We start from the raw sequence: 16,034 nt of genomic DNA on the forward strand, positions 1-16,034 counted from the left end.
AGCAAACATTTAATTTATTACAATCATTGTGTGCGTAAAAGTTTTAAAAGATCTGTAAATAATAAACAATTTATTTGAGGAATATTTGGAACATATATTAACAATTTTTAAAAGCGATTAGCTGGTTTAAAATTTGTGTACACAGCCCTGTTTTTTTGTTGTAGACTTAAATAAATTTTTGTTACCGAAAATTTCGCTAGAGGTGCATACCGGCCTTAAGTATCGCACCGATTTATAAAAAAGGAATATTACAAAAGTTTTCATAAAAATTGCAGGCTTCATACACCAACAAACACAAATATTTTTTACGGCAAGCTAGCTTTTTTATTGTATTAAGAATACAGGACGAGTCTAGGTTAAGGTGGCAGCCCGATTAAGATTCAGGCTCACTTAGACTATTCAGTCCATTGTGACGAGTCTAAGTCGATTTGTATTTATATCTAGAGGCTTAAGGAAGAAATTTCTGGCAAGTATATATTGAATTAGGTTCAGTAGTTCGACCACATATATGCAACCTAATAACATCTGTCATTGGTATACAAACATTACCTATAAAAAATTGTAAATTGTAATGTAAATTGATCTCACATATATGTAGACCAAAAGCCTTTGTTGTTAGCACCTTTTGTATTTATTTTCGTAGTTTATTATGATTGTAAATCTTGTAATAAATTAATAAAATCTCAATATAATCTGCCCTTTCATTTGATATTGGAATTTGGTTATGATAATAGTAAAGAAAATCGAGGGCGGTTGCACCAACAAACAAAACAATTAATATGAAATTGCGACAACCAATGCAAAGTTGATCTAACATACTACCATGTAGTTACAATTGCCAAATGTTAGTTGTGTTGAAAGATATCATTGATAGTTGATGGAACCACCTGATTTCGGTTGGCAAAGAATTCGGTTGAGGCAACGAATTTGTTTTCTGGGTGTGGGTATTAATTTCGAGTTTAGCCGCTAAAAACGTCATTTTTTTAGATTACTTTTATTTAATAATCCATTTTAAGGAATACAAACTTTGTGAAAATTTGCTTTGGGCTTTTCCCCATCAAGTTATAATAAAATTTGCAACAAATATGTATAATTTCATGCATTTTTCTTACTGATTTAGTTTTCACTTTAAGGCCGGTACTATGTTCATTCTTGCGAAAAATTTTTATGGAAACCATTAAGGCCGGTACTCTGTTCGGTTTTCGCGTTGAAACTCCATACAAAACCAAAAAATGCGAAAAATTTGCGAAATTTTTTCCATTTGTGATACTTTGTTTTTTCGTGTTGAAAAACTGACGTTTATAGCACGGCGCCATTTGCATAATGAATTAAGAAATAATTTATTTATTAAAAACTATTTGTGCCGGTTTATAAATCAAACACGGACCATATTTTTGTTCCGAAACTATACAAAGGATCAAAGGAATAGCAGATCAATTGCCCAAGGAAAAATAAAATGTTATTTTGTAAAAACAAGCAACAACCACCAACTTAATCCAATATCGCTCACTGTAAAATAGCGCTCCAAGCTACCTAAAAAAACGCCGCTTCCTATGTGCGAAATAATGGTTTCCATAAAAATTTTTCGCAAGAATGAACATAGTACCGGGCTTTATTTCGCACATAGAAAGCGGCGTTTTTTTAGGTAGCTTGGAGCGCTATTTTACAGGGAGCGATATTGGATGAAGTTGGTGGTTGTTGCTTGTTTTTACAAAATAACATTTTATTTTTCCTTGGGCAATTGATCTGCTATTCCTTTGATCCTTTGTATAGTTTCGGAACAAAAATATGGTCCGTGTTTGATTTATAAACCGGCACAAATAGTTTTTAATAAATAAATTATTTCTTAATTCATATTGCAAATGGCGCCGTGCTGTAAACGTCAGTTTTTCAACACGAAAAAACAAAGTATCACAAATGGAAAAAATTTTGCAAAATTTTTCGCATTTTTTGGTTTTGTATGGAGTTTCAACGCGAAAACCGAACAGAGTACCGGCCTTTAGCGATTTTAGCGCCTAAATTCGAACTTAATACTCACCTATAGTCTGCACGGCGCACAACAGGGTTGTCAAAAGCATATTTTGGGGAGATGTTGACAACTCATGGCAGTGAACATTTAATTTATTACTGTTATTGTGTGTGTAAAAGTTTTAAGTGGGCTTTAAATAATCAACACATTATTTGAGGAATATTTGGAACAAATATTAACAATTTTTGAAAACGATTAGCTGGTTTAAAATTTGTTTGCATAATGCTTCTCTACACAAACAGTTATTTGTTGAAGATTTAAATAAATTTTTGCTACCGAAAATTTCGCAAGAGGTATAGTATAGAAGCGCCATCTAGCGACTAAATCCTCACGTTGCCATCCATAATTTTATTTGACATTCCAATTGCGATTGACAGTACATTTCATCAGGCAACTATGATTTGTTTAACTACAAGAATGTCCGTATAAAAAATGTCAAAATTAGTAGCAAGCGTCTTGCGTCCACGTGAATGTTCCGCGTATAAATAAATTCTGTCAAACCAGACACAAATAGAAAAGAATATAGTGAAAAAAGAAATAAATTCAACCAATTGTAATAATTTAATGTTGTTGGGGCTTAAAAAGAAGAGTTTTAAGTGAAACGCCAGCAATTTTTTATTGTTCCGTGCACATATCTAATAAATATACAGCCGTGATGTGAGGTTAAAGCAGACGAACGCCTCTCAATATTTAAACCTCAAGGAGCCTAAAAAGAAAAAAAATCTAAGGTCCATAGAAGTAAACACGTTTTATACTCTTACGGTACATAGTTCCTTTTTTTTGACTACACAAAATATTCCACTAGAAGAATTGATCCCGAGTCTTGAAATTAACAAATATTCTTGCGGGTATGTTTATTGGTGAATATATAAAAGGAGTTCATGTTTTTAGCAATAGAATAATCTAACTGATACATATTGTTGTTGTTAATGCTAATTTTTATTTTAAAATTAACGGTTGCAATTTATTAACCAATAAATTCCGCTTGCGTTTAGAAGGTCATTGGTCGGAAATAACGGAGTTTGATCAACAGTTATGTATTTTGAAAAGAGCGATCTTAAAGTACAATATACCAATATACCTGCTTCATTAAACAGTAAATACAAGTTTAAAATTTCTGTGCGTAATCCAATAGGTAAAAGACATGCAACGTGTCAACATTTATTGTTGCTTTTGCCAAGATTTTAATTCAAAATTATAAACCAAATTAAGAACAGATTTACAATCTTTTATTTCATGATAAACTGAGAATTTTTCAAATGAAACAAAGCATAATAAAATTATTTAAATATATATTTGTTTTCATAATGATTAGCCATAGGGTACATTAAGAGCATTTTTTGAGAAAAGCACATGGCATTATTGTTTTTTGGTTTGTTATTTTTGCTATTTTCCTTTCACCTCTTCTTTATGCATGGAGTTGCCACATTATTAACTTGTCCAATGGGATTCGAATACTCTTGGTCGTAATGACCGATACTAAGTAAGTTGGCGATTATTTTTTTAAATAATTATTTTAATATAAGTATAAAAATAAAAAAAGTAACCACCATAAAAATCGTACTATTTGAATCCAATTTCCAATTTTAATTTTTTCATATTTTTAGGGATTAAATAAAGGCACCTGCCTTTTCGACGAATAAATAGTTTAGGTTAGGTATAGTGGCAGTCCGATATTTCATGCTCACTTAGACTACTCAGTCCATTGTGATACCACAGTGGTGAACTTTTTTATCACTGAGTGCTTCCCGATTCTATGTTCAATGACGAGGGACCTCCTTATAGCCGAATCCAAACGGCATTCCACACCGCAGTGAAACCACTTAGAGAAGCTTTGAAACACTCAGAAATGTAACCAGCATTACTGAGTTGGGATTAGGGATGCCAGATTTTCAAGAGGCAAAAAGAGCACATTCAGTTTATAAAAAGATCACATACGAAAAAAATAGAGCACACTTTTTCAAATAAAATAAAAACATTTAATGCTCATAACATACACATAAAATACACATTTCAACTCAAGCTAATTTTCTTACAATACTTTGTAAGTCATTTGTTTGGTGTTTTTGTGAAAAATGTTATTGAAAGAAGTTTGTTTGCATTCAGAACAGAGTACAAAGTGAAGAAGCAACATCGGCGTGATCTTCTTCAACTCTTATTTATAAAGTAAAACACTATTTAATTAGAAAATAACGGCATAGGAAAATCTCGTAGTGTGACACTTACGTATGTTCAGTTTACTTTTACCATTTATTTAATCGCGTTGAAGTAATATTTGTTGTGATGCATACGAAGAGCACAAAAAGAGTACTTAACTAAAAATAGAGCATTTTTGCGTGCTCTTTTAGCCTATCTTGTTTTAAGAGCACATTTTGAAAAAAAGAGCACATGTGCTCTTTAAAAGAGCACGTCTGGCATCCCTAGTTGGGATAGTCCACCGCCGAAAAACTTTTAGGTGTTTGGTCGAAACTGGGTTCGAACCCACGACCTTGTGTATGCAAGGCGGGCATGCTAACAATTGCAACACGGTGGCTCCCTAATAAATAATAATAATAATAAAAAAGTCTGGCATTAAATTTGTGTTTTACATTTACTTTTCAATGCCGATGTAATTATTTATACATTTCAACCAATACCCCAAGAACTATTTTTTTGTAGAAATTGGCTTCAAACGTACTACTAACTTATTCTACCGTGTATCTTTAGAAAAATTAATGAATTGAATGCAAACAATGATCATGCTTAAAACTATGGAGAAGGATATAAATATCCTAAAAGTGGCTACTATTTTCTCTTTTCCTACCAAAACACTAAATTAGAAGTGCAAAAATATATCATGTATGGAACAGACCCAAGAAATTGATTGGGAAAAATTTCATTTTTCTAAATTCATTGATTCACACATGGCTCAAATTCGGCGCTGAGACCGAACATAGTAATCACCTTAAGACAAAAAAAATTGTTGAAAGGACGACCTTAGAGACAGGAAGCAAAAAGTTTATAAATAATATACTAAGAAAGCAAATACAAATATTACCATAGCGTCAGTATAACATTCAGACCCATAAAATATGATTGCTAGAGGCAATAAATGGACAAAATAAGAGTAACATTTTTTGTTTGTCAAAATTTGTTTTTATTATTCAACATAGTTCCCTTCAAGAGCGATACAACGATTATAACGACCTCAGTTTCGGCGATCACCTCTTCATTGCAGCCAAATTTTTTCCCTGCGAGCATCCTTTTGAGGTCTGAGAACAAGAAGAAGTCGCTGGGGGCCAGATCTGGAGAATACGGTGGGTGGGGAAGCAATTCGAAGCCCAATTCATGGATTTTTGCCATCGTTCTCAATGACTTGTGGCACGGTGCGTTGTCTTGGTGGAACAACACTTTTTTCTTCACCACTGTGGTATCACAATGGACTGAATAGTCTAAGTGAGCTTGATAAATCGGGCTGCCACATAACCTAACCTAACACTTTTTTCTTCTTCATATGGGGCCGTTTTGCCGCGATTTCGACCTTCAAACGCTCCAATAACGCCATATAATAGTCACTGTTGATGGTTTTTCCATGCTCATCCCAAAAAACAGAGGCCATTACTTTGTCAGCGGACTTTTGAGTCTTTCCACGCTTCGGAGACGGTTCACCGGTCGCTGTCCACTCAGCCGACTGTCGATTGGACTCAGGAGTGTAGTGATGGAGCCATGTTTCATCCATTGTCACATATGGACGGAAAACTTGGGTGTATTACGAGTAAATAGCTGCAAACACCGCTCAGAATCATCAACACGTTGTTGTTTTTGGTCAAATGTGAGCTCGCGCGGCACCCATTTTGCACAGAGCTTCCGCATATCCAAATATTGATGAATGATATGACCAACACGTTCCTTTGATATCTTTAAGGCCTCTGCTATCTCGATAAACTTCATTTTACGGTCATTCAAAATCATTTTGTGGATTTTTTTGATGTTTTCGTCGGTAACCACTTTCGGGCGTCCACTGCGTTCACCGTCCTCCGTGCTCATTTCACCACGATTGAATTTTGCATACCAATCAATTATTGTTGATTTTCCTGGGGCAGAGTCCGGAAACTCATTATCAAGCCAAGTTTTTGCTTCCACCGTATTTTTTCCCTTCAGAAAACAGTATTTTATCAAAACACGAAATTCCTTTTTTTAATTTTTTTTTTCACAATAACAAAAGTTGCTTCACAAAAGACGCTCTATCTCACAAACTAATTGACTTACAGACGTCAAATTTTGACACGAATCATTTGAAGGTTGGTACTATATAAAAATAATATGCATTTAATACTAGCGACGCCATCTATGTGTCAGACCGGGGACTTATCAGCCAACCTGTTAATATGAGCTTTATGGGTAGTAGTAAAATTAAGACCACAATCAATTTTGTGCCCAAACACTCAGAACCAAAGACAATAAACTTTAGGAAGATAGGAAATTGGCTTGCGTCATACCCAATGTTGCATTTACCATGCTAGTTCCATAAATGTTTGTAATTTTTTTATTTATTTTTAAAAAATTATAAAAGAGACGAGATAGGCATATGGTGTCTTTGGCAATAATGCTCAGGGTGGGTCCCTGAGTCGATCTAGCCATGTCCGTCTGTCTGTCCATCCGTCTGTCTGTGAACACATTTTTGTTTAAGTCCAATCGCCTTCACATTTGGCACAAGTTCCTGTTTTGGGTCAGAATAGAACTCTATTGATTTTAGAAGAAATCGGTTCAGATTTACATATAGCTCCCATATATATCTTTCGCCCGATAAGCACTTATATGGACTTATATGGAGAAGCCAGAGTTTTACCCTGATTTGCTTGAAATTTTGCGCAAACATAACACTTGGTCGTATAGTCAAGTGTGCAATATTTGATTGAAATCGGTTCAGATTTAGATATAGCTCCCATATATATCTTTCGCGATATGGACTTATATGGCCCCAGAAGCCAGAGTTTTAGACCAATTTGATTGAAATTTTGCACTAGGAGTACAATTAGTAGTGTAGTCAATTGTGCTAAATGTTATTGAAATAGGTTCAGATTTAGATATATCTTTCGCCCGATTTTCCGTCAAATGACCACAGAGTTCAAAGTTGTGTTCCGATTTACGTGAAATTTTGCACTGGGAGTAGAATTAAAATACTAAGTATGCATGTCAAATTTGGTTGAAATCGGTTCAGATTTCTATATAGCTTCCATATATATGCTTTTCCGATTTGGGCAAAAATGACCAAAATACCCACATTTTCCTTATAAAATCGCCATTGCTAAGTAGAAAACTTATAAAACTGACTCAAATTTTCCTTTATTTATAATACATATCTATCGGACGATAAATCATAAATACACGTTTGCGAAGTTGCCTCAAAATTGGTTCAGATTAAAATGTTTCCCATATTTTTTACTAACATAGTGTACCATCCCAGGGCATTAGCCGACTTCAATTTTAAGTCTATAGATTATAAATTTTGTTCAGATGGAGTCAGATTTAAATGTATGTATTTGGGACAAAAACCTTTATATATAGCACACAACACATTTGACGGATTTGATATAGTATCGAAAATGTGGATTTACAAAGTGGTGCAGGGTATAATATAGTCGGCCCCGCCCGACTTTAGACTTTTCTTGCTTGTTTTTTAAATGAAAAACTTAATTTTCTTAATGAAACAATGTTAATTTTTGGCAACAATAAAAAATTACATTTCCCTTTTATTGAAATTTATTTCGTGCACTTAATTTCTTTTTATTTGCATTTTAATGCTATGTCAATACGTGTCGTATACGCGTTTGGTTCGATAAACGAGTATGAAACTAACACCGTAAATGATTTGATCTCCTCAGTAGCCAATTTCCTATCTTCCTTTGTGTATTGTCTTTGCTCAGACCAAGCCACTTCTGTGTTTTATATATATACTAGCGTAACCCGTCCCGCTTCGCTGCGCATTCCGCAGCGTATTTGGCGGAACATTTTGCATTAACTTAGTCAACCATATCCCTCGTACTGAAAACAAATTCGAAAAGATTTTAATTCTTTCAAACAAATCGGACTACTTGCTTTTTCGTTTATAGGTACAAATACGGCGGATATGCAAATGTAAAACGGTTCGTCTTAAAAAATATTTTAAATAATGTTCTGTATTCAAGTAGTTGGACAATAGGTAGGGCCACGAAAAGTTGATGCGGTCAACCCCCAGTTTTGTAGCATATTCGAAGACAATTTCAGAACACCAAAAATTTTTTTTTCAGTGCACCCTACGACCTCCCGAAATACAATTTATTGTGCTGCGTCGTCATTTGAAGTCCGATCGAAAAGAAACGCATATCGTTGTTCGCGGTTGATCAGGGACTATATTTCGTGCATTGGTCATTTTTGACTCCGACGTCAAATTTGATTTTTAATTTTTTTATTTCGCTTCGTATACCCCTTTGATGCCCATTTCTGATAACCATTATAAAGATCTTAACAAAATATGAAACTTTTGCTTTTGAAGTATTTACTTATATTCATAAACAAAAAAGTTACAGAAATTTTAAAAAGTCAATAGGTCACCCTACACACCACCAAATAGATTTTGCTATCATGATCGTTACGCTGCTTACACATTGGCTGCATTTCTGTCTTTCAACATCTGACTACGATGTAATTTCAAATGACGACACAGCACAATAAATTGTATTTCGGGTGGAAAAAAAGTTTTGGTGTTCTGAAATTGTCTTCGAATATGCTACAAAACTGGAGGGTGACCGCATCAACTTGTTTCCCCCTTTAGGCCTTGACCCTATCTATTGGACAATCTTCTATATGTCTTGTGAATTTTAAGTGTGGTTTGTCAAGGAAAGATATCCTTCTCCTCAACATATCTGAAAATTAAGCACTATATTATAATAACATACAAAGAATTACTGTTTCCTATCCAATAAATCGGAAAAAGAAAAAGTAGTAAAAAATTTTACCACATTAACATTTGCTAAGATGTTGGAAAATGATGCACCCTCTACGTTGGCTGCCAATTTCATGTAAATTTTTTTTTAAGTACAGTGAAAATAAAACTGAAATCCCCCGACTGAAATTTTACAGAAAAAATGGATGAGGTTATGAAATTTTTATCAGGTTCCTGATTTTTTAATAAAAATAAAAGGGCATAGGGAGACATCCGCTTCTCTTAAGTACATACAGAGAAACAATTAAACTTTACCGAGTTACTTGAAATTTACAGAGGACTGGGGAGAGGTTACGAGATTAATAGTTGATATCTGATTTTGTGATATTTGGACGGAAGAGAGGCCGCCCCTTAAGGCTTATAATTTGCTTGACATTTTCTGGGACGTTTACAAAAGATACGCTACATCACTTTTCGATATTTGGTCGGGGAGGAGGTCCTCTAAAACTGCAAAAAAAAAAAATTATTAAGTTTTCTTGAAATTTACAAAGGCAGTGGGGGAAGGTTATGAACGAAGAGGCAACCTTCCTTGCCCCACACATAGTACACGATTTTTTGATATCTGGTTGGGGAAGAGGAAAAGTGAAAAAAAAGTTGTCGATTTATTTCGATAGAATTTATAGGAACCATTGAGTAGTTTGTGAAATTAATATAGGGTACATGATAGTCCGATATCAGGTCGGAGTGGAGCGAAGGTGAGGGTTCCCTTTTGTCCGTTTTTTTTTCTTAAATTGAAAGTAGATGGTTGTCCGTAAATGGGAACTTGGTACATAATTTTATAATTTTTGCACAGGCTTCTGCCAGACTTCTTTTTAGTAAAGAACTTAAATTTACATGAAATTGGCAGCCAACGTAGAGGGTGCATCATTTTCCAACATCTTAGCAAATGTTAATGTGGTAAAATTTTTTACTACTTTTTCTTTTTCCGATTTATTGGATAGGAAACAGTAATTCTTTGTATGTTATTATAATATAGTGCTTAATTTTCAGATATGTTGAGGAGAAGGATATCTTTCCTTGACAAACCACACTTAAAATTCACAAGACATATAGAAGATTGTCCAATAGATAGGGTCAAGGCCTAAAGGGGGAAAAAGTTGATGCGGTCACCCCCCAGTTTTGTAGCATATTCGAAGACAATTTCAGAACACCAAAACTTGTTTTCCACCCGAAATACAATTTATTGTGCTGTGTCGTCATTTGAAATTACGTCGTAGTCAGATGTTGAAAGGCAGAAATGCAGCCAATGTGTAATCAGCAAAACGATCATGATAGCAAAAACTATTTGGTGGTGTGTAGGGTGACCTATTGACTTTTTAAAATCTCTGTAACTTTTATGTTTATGAATATAAGTAAATACTTCAAAAGCAAAAGTTTCATATTTTGTTAAGATCTTTATAATGGTTATCAGAAATGGGCATCAAAGGGGTATACGAAGCGAAATAAAAAAAATTAAAAATCAAATTTGACGTCGGAGTCAAAAATTACCAATGCACGAAATATAGTCCCTGATCAACCACGAACAACGATATGCGTTTCTTTTCGATCGGACTTCAAATGACGACGCAGCACAATAAATTGTATTTCGGGAGGTCGTAGGGTGCACTGAAAAACAAAATTTTGGTGTTCTGAAATTGTCTTCGAATATGCTACAAAACTGGGGGTTGACCGCATCAACTTTTCGTGGCCCTACCTATTGTCCAACTACCCACCCAGTCAGAAAAAAACCATCGCAAAAGCGTTGTGAACGGTTGATACACGGTGGGAAAAAGCGTTGTTACAACCCCAAAATGATAACATCATTCCACGGTGTATCGATTGTATTTAACAACGTTTTCAAAGCGTCATGAAAACAATATTTTATACGATTTTCCGATGGTTTAACGAACGCTTTGACAACCCCAAAATGATAACATCGTTATACGGTGTATCGATGGTTTTTACAACCATTAAAAAGCACTGAAAAACAACATTTCATACGTCTTTCCAATTGTTTCTAGAATACTTTAGGAGGGTTAGAATTATAATTTTACAGTACCTTAAAACAGCTATTGAAACAAAACAAAATACGTTGAATATTTTATTGTTATATTTATATTAGTGTTTTACACTTTACAAAGGAACATCAGAAAACTTAATAATTAACAATTAATAGGAAAAATACATAATTAAGATTAAGATTGACATTTCTAATTGTTAAAAAAGTTATTTTAATATGGTGTTCACGTTGGAAATAATAGACTCCTCCATTTTTTGAAGTTATAAAGAAAACTGCAAATTTCATTCTTCAACTCATTTTTTATCTCTCCAATTTCGTCCTTAATAGCCCTTAACTCTCTTCTAACTTCATCCCTGAATGAAGCTACATAGAAAGATAAAGAATAACATTTGTTGATTATGGCCTCTATTGGGCGAAATACATTTCCTTACTCTCGTCATCCTTATTTACAGAATGGGATGGCATACTGTGATCCTCCGTCTCGAAAAAAATCCAAATTATCATCTATAGCATCTGTAAAGTGAAAAATGAATTAAAACAATTATATAAATTCAGGATTTCAAAATGCACCTCTTCTGTGTTTTAGCTTTTGTCGCTTTGCTTGATTCTTTCCTACGAAAGGCATCGTTCCAATGGAGTCCAACCTTTTATCAGTGTCTGCAGAAACAAATTGAAAATATAAAGAAATGAATTCTTTATTGCACGACAGTTTTCTTACCTTCAGTTGTACCAAGGGTGTTAATTTTCCTTTTGTTAAGATTTCGAGACATTTTACCAATATTTATTCTTTATTTTATTTTCTTATTTCGAAGTGACGCTTGTTTTCGCCGTTATAACTGTTTCACGTTTGTTTATGAATTGTTGTTTCTTGTACACAGAGTTGCATTTTTTCAGTGTTACCATCTCAAATACCTAAATTATACAAAGAAAATTCCCGACACTAAAGGTGAGTATTAAGATCGAGTTTAGTCGCATTTTTTCACTAAAGTGAAAACTAAATCTTAAAAGGCATAAAATTATACATATTTGTTGCAGATTTCATTATAACTTCATGGGGAATATCCTAAAGCAAATTTTCACAAAATTTGTTTTCCTTAAAATGGATTATTAAAGAAAAGTAATCGTGAAAAAATTACGATTTTAGCGGCTAAACTCGAACTTAATACCCACCTTTAGCGGCTAAACTCGAACTTAATACCCACCTTAAGCCGCTAAAATCATTTTATCACGATTACTTTTCTTTAATAATCCATTTTAAGGAATACAAACTTTGTGAAAATTTGCTTTGGGCTTTTCCCCATCAAAATATAAAGAAATCTGCAACAAATATGTACACTTTTATGCCCTTTTTACTGATTTAGTTTTCACTAAATCGAAGTTAATACTCACCTTAACATGTGAAAAAACGTAATTATGTCTAACAAAATTTCTTCAATTAGTCGATTAATAAGTACTTATATTTGGGTTTTGGGGTGATGTCGGCGTTTAGTTTAGTTAAAGCTTTCTACTCATTTGTAAAATTAACCAAAATTGTTGTTCCTAATGGTTTCACTGTTAATGTATATATTCACTTTATATAATAAAGGAACATTATCCTATTATAAATCAATTCCTATCAACAATAATACCTCCATTACTCATTAAAAACCATTGGACATTGATGGAACATGAATTTTCAACGATAATTTTATGGAAAATTTGCTATTTAAAAAACGTCAATTAATTTGTTTAGCAAGCATTGTTTCAACGTTGGCTTACAACGCTCAATATTTATAACCATCGTAAATTTCTGACTGGGTACTTGAATACAGAACATTATTTAAAATATTTTTTAAGACGAACCGTTTTACATTTGCATATCCGCCGTATTTGTACATATAAACGAAAAAGCAAGTAGTCCGATTTGTTTGAAAGAATTAACATCTTTTCGAATTTGTTTTCAGTACGAGGGATATGGTTGACTAAGTTAATGCAAAATGTTCCGCCAAATACGCTGCGGAATGCGCAGCGAAGCGGGCCGGGTTACGCTAGTATATATATAAAACACAGAAGTGGCTTGGTCTGAGCAAAGACAATACACAAAGGAAGATAGGAAATTGGCTACTGAGGAGATCAAATCATTTAAGGTGTTAGTTTCATACTCGTTTATCGAACCAAACGCGTATACGACATGTATTGACATAGCATGAAAATGCAAATGAAAAGAAATTAAGTGCACGAAATAAATTGTCCCCCTCCTCGACCATATATATATATATATATATATATATATATATATATATATATATATATATATATATATATATATATATATATATATATATATATATATATATATATATATATATATATATATATATATATATATATATATATATATATATATATATATATATATATATATATATATATATATATATATATATATATATATATATATATATATATATATATATATATATATATATATATATATATATATATATATATATATATATATATATATATATATATATATATATATATATATATATATATATATATATATATATATATATATATATATATATATATATATATATATATAATATATATATATATATATATATATATATATATATATATATATATTATATATATATATATATATATATATATATATATATATATATATATATATATATATATATATATATATATATATATATATATATATATATATATATATATATATATATATATATATATATATATAATATATATATATATATATATATATATATATATATATATATATATATATATATATATATATATATATATATATATATATATATATATATATATATATATATATATATATATATATATATATATATATATATATATATATATATATATATATATATATATATATATATATATATATATATATATATATATATATTTCTTAACATTACTATATTTTGTATTTCCTTTAAAAACGAGAAATATGATTATATTTATATGTTTTGAAAATGTTATCAGCTGGCAACTCTTGGATACGAGACACATATGTTATGTATATGAGGAGTACTCATTGGCACGTGTTTGTACTTTTACGCATGAGTCGAACCAAATATATCTTTTTTGTCTTATATTTTGGTAATTTATTTGAATAATGAACAGAATATCGATAGAGTAATTATATTAGCATTTGTTCTCTTGGTAGGGGCAGATTTCCTACAGAAACCACGTTTTTTGGTATTTTGAATATTCCAAACATAATGAGGAAAGATGGTAAATCAGCAGAGACTGTGAAACCGCTTTCCGCAATGGGTACAAATTTAAATATTTATTTGCAACGTATGCTACATACTTAATACCTAGAAAATGAATGGGTATAATTGAGAAAAAATCGGGTGTATATTATTTCTATTTTATTAATTAGCTACAAATAAACTTTGTCAGGTTTTCATAAAAATTACCACTTTAAATGAACGAACATGTATGAATCGCAAATGCAACATTTGGTTTGTATGACGTTCCGGGCAAAATTATCTGCACAGAGCGAAATATTGAATAAAACAAACAAATATAATGTAAAGTAAATACAAGAATTTAATCTATCTAAATCTAAATTTATAACTGAACATTTTATGGGTACTACAAAAAATTAAATAAAAACATCCTTCGAAGAAATTTACTTTTTTCTCGATTAAATATACATATTTTTTACTTATTTGTAAACTCACATATAATATTTAAATATCACCAATTTTATTTTATTTTTTGTTATTTTTAATTTAACAAAGTAGTTAGAGATATATATTTTTTGACAAATTATCACAATGTTCATACGTGATGAAGATTAAGGAATTGGTATTAAGTTACTGAAAAGGAAATGCCAGATACCAATCTACACAAGAATGACTATACACATGTTTCATCGCTGGCTAATTCGAATTTCCATATATATTCAAGAATTATTCTTGCAAGATTAAACAATTTTTCACTGTGTATTTTTTTTTCTTCTTTTTCGGGGAGAATTGCTCATTACTTAGGTTAAAAATACTAGACAATTATGGCGATTTCCACCGTAATAAAAAGTGCACCGGAAAAAGTGGTGTAACCCTAGGTTTTGATCATGTGTCTTTGTCTGTAAGGCATTTTGTGGTGTATTCATTTCACCATTATGTGGATATTGGTTTTTTCCTTTTTCGCCTTCTTATTTTGTACATTTGTTTAATTTTTCCAGAGCTGGCAGAGCGAACGTAGCCACAATTTCGAATGCTAAAGGCTACATTAACTGAGGATGTTTTTCATTGGGAACTATCATAATTGTTTAGGAACTTATTTTTGTGCAGAGTAGTCTTAGCTAATATTCAGAATAAATGTTAAGGGGGTTTATACATATTTTAATCTATCAAAGCATTTCTCTCAATTACAAATGAGGTTATCCTTGTATTTGGTATAAATAAAAATATAGGTCCCATGTCATTGATAACATTGATATATCTAACATAATCGTGACTTTTGATTTCTCTCTAAAGGGTGCCATCAAAATTTACAGCCGTTATGGATTCTAGACTTCTCAATGTTGTTTACGATGATCCATTTGATGGAAATTACACAAAATATGACAATGATACAGAGTTTTGGTCCAGTGGTAGCGAGTAAGTGGATTGAAAATTAAAATTATTGTAAACAATATGGCATTTATATATAAATGTTTTTAGTACAATGGGTATGCAGCTAACAGAAACTTTGCATGGAATATTGCCTATAGCTCCGACAGACGATTTTCGGAAAGAAGATGGTGCAACAGCTTTGCAAAGTAGTAAAAACATGGTAAGCTTTCTAAATCGTAAACAGTTATTGCATTATTAATTCACTTTTTATTGGCTATTGCTCAACAGTTTAGTTGTGAGGAATTTGATGGCCATCACCTAACAACTGGCGGAGCTATTGAAATTATAACAGTTGATCCGAATGCTGATATTTTTGACTCTGACAGTGAAGAATACAATGTTGATAATGTTGTACATAATGGTGTGTTAGAA

The 16,034-nt window shown here is 31.8% G+C and overlaps 1 protein-coding gene across 1 annotated transcript; it reads left to right on the forward strand.

Moving 5' to 3' along the window:
• Nucleotides 1-2,424: 2,424 nt before the first annotated feature.
• srl (PGC-1 family member spargel) lies at nucleotides 2,425-16,034 on the forward strand (the record flags this gene model as incomplete). The annotated part of the gene is given in 5 exon segments (XM_075291383.1): nucleotides 2,425-2,877; nucleotides 3,450-3,512; nucleotides 15,525-15,647; nucleotides 15,711-15,822; nucleotides 15,891-16,034. Coding segments are annotated over 4 exon segments (393 nt in total), but the record flags the coding sequence as incomplete, so codon positions are not given.

This window comes from Haematobia irritans, chromosome 1 (assembly GCF_050003625.1).
Source record: "Haematobia irritans isolate KBUSLIRL chromosome 1, ASM5000362v1, whole genome shotgun sequence".
Taxonomy (NCBI): Eukaryota; Metazoa; Arthropoda; class Insecta; order Diptera; family Muscidae; genus Haematobia; species Haematobia irritans.